This window comes from Eubalaena glacialis, chromosome 2 (genome assembly GCF_028564815.1).
Source record: "Eubalaena glacialis isolate mEubGla1 chromosome 2, mEubGla1.1.hap2.+ XY, whole genome shotgun sequence".
Lineage (NCBI taxonomy): Eukaryota > Metazoa > Chordata > Mammalia > Artiodactyla > Balaenidae > Eubalaena > Eubalaena glacialis.
The window spans coordinates 62,279,296-62,283,857 of NC_083717.1; the positions used below are offsets into that span (position 1 = coordinate 62,279,296).

At 53.7% G+C, this 4,562-nt stretch overlaps 1 protein-coding gene across 2 annotated transcripts; it reads left to right on the forward strand.

Annotated features, from left to right (window-relative positions):
- Positions 1-1,453: 1,453 nt before the first annotated feature.
- Positions 1,454-4,046, forward strand: LOC133085051 (cytochrome P450 1A1). 2 transcript variants are annotated; one of them, XM_061181910.1, is made up of 6 exons: positions 1,454-2,290; positions 2,844-2,970; positions 3,059-3,148; positions 3,242-3,365; positions 3,511-3,597; positions 3,761-4,046. In XM_061181910.1, the coding sequence occupies exons 1-6, from the start codon at positions 1,454-1,456 to the stop codon at positions 4,044-4,046; spliced, it is 1,551 nt and encodes a 516-aa protein (XP_061037893.1). The 2 variants fall into 2 exon arrangements, with proteins under 2 accessions (XP_061037893.1, XP_061037895.1); XM_061181912.1 differs by lacking the exon at positions 3,511-3,597.
- The last annotated feature ends 516 nt before the right edge of the window (positions 4,047-4,562 follow it).

A 4,562-nucleotide genomic window follows, 5' to 3' on the forward strand; every position in this document is an offset into this window, starting at 1 on the left:
GAGATCAGATGGGCACCCTGAATCAGAGGTCATGTTGCACTCCCTCTCTCAGGTGATGTGACTAGAGCCGAGAAGGGTAAAATGAACCGACTAATCCAAGGCCACATCATAGAGCCTGGAACACTGGGTGTCCTGACCACCAATCCACGGCACCAGTAAGATGTCCCAGTCAGAGCCCCATGCCTCGAAGAGAGTAGTCCATGAATTTGCACACCCTTTCTAGACCGAACCTAGAGAAAAAGTATTGTCTCAGCCTCTGTTAAACTCGGCTCCATTCCTAGTTTCCCAGATTCCAGTCTGGAGTTTTCTTGCAGCCTTTGCCTGGTGGGAGCCTTCCATTTATTCACAGCTCTCTAGTGACTGGCAAATGGGGGAGGCCCAGACTATTCATTCATTGAGAATTGAGCCCAATGAAAACCCTGGCCTGGAATTCTGTGACCTGGAGCCTCAATCTAGCTGGCCTCCAGCTGCTTTTAAACCGTGGGTCAGTTGAACTCAGAGAGCTGGGGATGAGGGCAGAGTGGCTTAGACAGTAAGTAAGGGGGCAGTCCCCTGTCCCCGCCTCACCCTGTCCCAGAGTCTGGCAGGATTCCCTAGACCCTGGGTTTGAGCAATAGAGAACTGAGGGTTCCAGGAAAATCCCTTTTCATCGATTGATCTGACCACTCTTCCAAGGGAGGTACCTATGACAGGAGCTGGAAACTTCCCAAGGAACTTTCCCTAAGAGGTCTGAGTCCTGGCTCTGTCTGAGTGCTGGGTGCCTTTAGCCAAGTCAGTGCCTCCGCTGGAGGTGAGTTTCCCCAAATGTGAAACGAGGCTGAAGGAGTGGATGATCCATTGTTCTCTGATAGCGTTTTCCCTAGTTGGGTGGGTAGTACTCAAGGGGAATTGGGTGATACACATCGATTATGTGTTTATTTTAATATATGTTAGGGAAAAAAAACCCTGTACTTTCACACAGATATTATGGTTTGGAATGATGCTAAGTGGGTGGATTTAAATTTGATTTTAGAAAAATATGAAGTAAATAATAGTATAGGTGCTCTATGGAAATCGCAGGCTGATGTTTAGATTGGTGCAGCAGTTAAGAGAAAGTGTTCTGGAATTAGGCAAATTTGGATTGGGATTTGGATCCTATACTTCCTGGCTGTGTGACCTTGGGCAAGTTACGTACCTTCTCTGAGCCTCACTGCAGCCTACCACATAGGCTGTGGCCAGGACTGAATGAAGAATGACTAAAATTCTTGGCACATAGTGGCAGCTCAACAAACAGCTTCTCCTACCTCCTCTTCCCCTTCATGTCCAGTGAACAGTTCTGGATAAGGTTTTCCCTTTCTTTGACCAGTGTGCTGACACTTTAGGACACTGGCTCCTCCCAGCTCCCCATCTGATGTCTTGATCTTTCCCTCCTGTCCCACCTCTCAGCAGCCACCTTGGAATCTCTACACTGATCATGTTCTCTGTGTTTGGACTCTCCATCCCCATCTCGGCCACAGAACTTCTCCTGGCCTCTGCCACCTTCTGCCTGGTATTCTGGGTGGTCAGGGCCTGGCAGCCTCGGGTCCCTAAAGGCCTGAAGAGTCCACCAGGGCCCTGGAGCTGGCCCCTGATCGGGAATGTGCTGACCTTGGGGAAGAGCCCTCACTTGGCCCTGTCGCGGCTAAGCCAGCGCTATGGAGACGTGCTGCAGATCCGCATTGGCTGCACACCCGTGCTGGTGCTCAGCGGCCTGGACACCATCCGGCAGGCCCTGGTGCGGCAGGGCGATGATTTCAAGGGCCGGCCTGACCTCTACAGCTTCACCTTAGTCGCTGATGGCCAGAGTATGACCTTCAACCCAGATTGTGGACCAGTGTGGGCTGCCCGGCGACGCCTGGCCCAGAATGCCCTGAAGAGTTTTTCCATTGCCTCAGACCCGGCTTCCTCGTCCTCCTGTTACCTGGAAGAGCACGTGAGCAAGGAGGCCGAGTACCTCATCGGCAAGTTCCAGGAGCTGATGGCAGGGTCTGGGCGCTTTGACCCCTACAGGTATGTAGTGGTGTCAGTGGCCAATGTCATCTGTGCCATGTGCTTTGGCCGACGCTATGACCATGAGAGCCAAGAGCTGCTTAGCATAGTCGGCCTGAGTAATGAGTTCGGGGAGGTGGCTGCCTCTGGGAACCCAGCCGACTTCATCCCTATCCTCCGTTACCTGCCCAACACTGCCCTGGATGACTTCAAGAACTTGAATCAGAGGTTCTACATTTTCATGCAGAAGATGCTCAAGGAACACTATAAAACATTTGAGAAGGTACAGGCTGGGGAGGGGCAGATGAGTGGTAGGGAGTGGGTAGGGTCAGAGGTCAGGAGATCAGAGATAACTGGAGCAGCATAGGGTTTGGCAGGCTCTCGCGGGCCTTCACCCTGGGATTTTGAAGCCAGTAGTGGAGGAGACTCCATCCTTGGCAGGGAGATAGAACTTTTTCTTGACCAGCCCTTCTATCTTTCCATCAGACAGCAATATTTACTGAATAGCCAGTCCGTGCAGGACCCTAGGTCAGTTATTGTGGGGACCAGGAAGAGTTAAAGAGCTGGTCTTCTGGCCTTATGGGAGAGAAAAGGGTAAAGGGCATGTCCAGATGATAATGGTACTGGACTCTGTGTCTGGTGTCCCTCGAGTTGGGGCTGCAAGTATCCTGAGTCAGGAGACAGCCTTGGAGAGGCAAGAGAAGCTGCAATGGTAGCCTCGGGCGTGGGGCAGTCACCTCCCGAACGAAGATGCTAGGGATGGGAAGGGACCAGGCCTGGATGAGAGGCAAGTCTGGGTTTGGGATCTTGCTCACCCGTGGGCCTTCCCTACCCAGGGCCGTATCCGGGACATCACAGACAGCCTGATTGAGCACTGTCAGGGCAAGAGACTGGACGAGAATGCCAATATCCAGTTGTCAGATGAGAAGATCGTTAATGTCGTCATGGACCTCTTTGGAGCTGGTATGAGCTAACTCATTGTGCCCTTCCTCTTCCCAGCTGTCCTGACCCACCAACCACCTAACTTTGCCCTCTATTCTCCCCTGCCCAGGGTTTGACACAGTCACAACTGCCATCTCCTGGAGCCTCATGTACCTGGTGACAAGCCCCAGCGTGCAGAAAAAGATTCAGGAGGAGCTGGGTAGGTGGTGGCTTCCTTCAGTGTGCTCAAGGCAGGAGGTCCAACCAAGGTCTCAGTGGCCCCTTCATCTGTCTGGTCCTTTGTGTTCTGCAGACACAGTGATTGGCAGCGCACGGCAGCCCCGGCTCTCTGACAGACCCCAGCTGCCCTATTTGGAGGCGTTCATTCTGGAGACTTTCCGACATTCCTCTTTCATCCCCTTCACCATCCCCCACAGGTGAGGCTCCACGGGTCCGCTGCTGTCTGATGCTGGGCCTTACTCCAGTTCATGTACCTGAGCAGGGTGGTGGGAGGGACACGGTATGGGAGGCAGGGGGATCTCCTTGTGGCCCTGAGCCTAACTGAGCTTCCCCCCTCCCCAGTACCACAAGAGACACAAGTCTGAATGGCTTTTACATCCCCAAGGGGCGTTGTGTCTTTGTGAACCAGTGGCAGATCAACCATGACCAGTAAGTTGAGAGGGGGCAGGGGAAGCTTCACTCTCTCCTGAGCTTCAGACTCTCCTGTCCCTGGGCTTCTTTCCTAAACCCTGTTCTTTTGAGCTGGGGCTCAACCCACCTGATGGTTCTGAGCCCCCAAGCTGCTACTTCAGCTGCCTCTCTCCAATTACAGGAAGCTGTGGGATGATCCATCTGCCTTCTGGCCAGAACGGTTTCTCACCACTGATGGCACCATCAACAAAGCACTCAGTGAGAAAGTGATTCTTTTCGGTTTGGGCAAGCGGAAGTGCATTGGTGAGGCCATTGCCCGCTGGGAGGTCTTTCTCTTCCTGGCCATCCTCCTGCAGCAGGTGGAATTCCGTGTGACCCCGGGTGTTAAGGTGGACATGACCCCCGTGTATGGGCTGACCATGAAACATGCCCACTGTGAGCACTTCCAGGTGCACATGCGCTCTTAGGGGACGGAGAGCCCTGCAGCCTAGACTCTCTACTGGCCTCTCTGGGCAGCCAGGCCAGGGGGCTGACCCAGGGGGTCTAAACTTTGGCCTAAATGCACAGATATTGTCTGGCTGATTTTTTGCTGTCTGACCTGTGGGCAAACCTGAGAGATTATACCTGCCGCCTACCGTGGACTTGTCCTTCTGCGCACTGACCACAGACAGTGGACACAGCAGGGGCCACACAGGAGCTGATGGAGCCCTTCCGAAGTTGTGCTTAAGCTAGGAGGCCTGGAAGGGATAGGGGGTCCTCAGGCCTCTGGAAACCTCTAAAGAGCTCTCTGGAAGCCCCTGGGCTCACCAGCTGGCTGGCTCTCTGTTCAGGCTGACTGGCTTGAGAAACATTTAGAGCAGGCAACACCAGGGCCTGTCCAATCTCTTTGACAATTGGGAGGCGTCAAGAGTGAAGGGGAGGGACTTCCCTGGTGGCGCAGTGGTTAAGAATCTGCCTGCCAATGCAGGGGACACGGGTTCGAT

Excerpts from the sequence above, each read along its gene's own strand:
- LOC133085051 (XM_061181910.1), top strand. The coding sequence starts at position 1,454 with ATGTTCTCTGTGTTTGGACTCTCCATCCCCATCTCGGCCACAGAACTT. Across the intron at positions 2,971-3,058 it reads CATGGACCTCTTTGGAGCTG|GGTTTGACACAGTCACAACT; the intron begins GTATGAGCTAAC and ends TCCCCTGCCCAG. Across the intron at positions 3,598-3,760 it reads TGGCAGATCAACCATGACCA|GAAGCTGTGGGATGATCCAT; the intron begins GTAAGTTGAGAG and ends CTCCAATTACAG.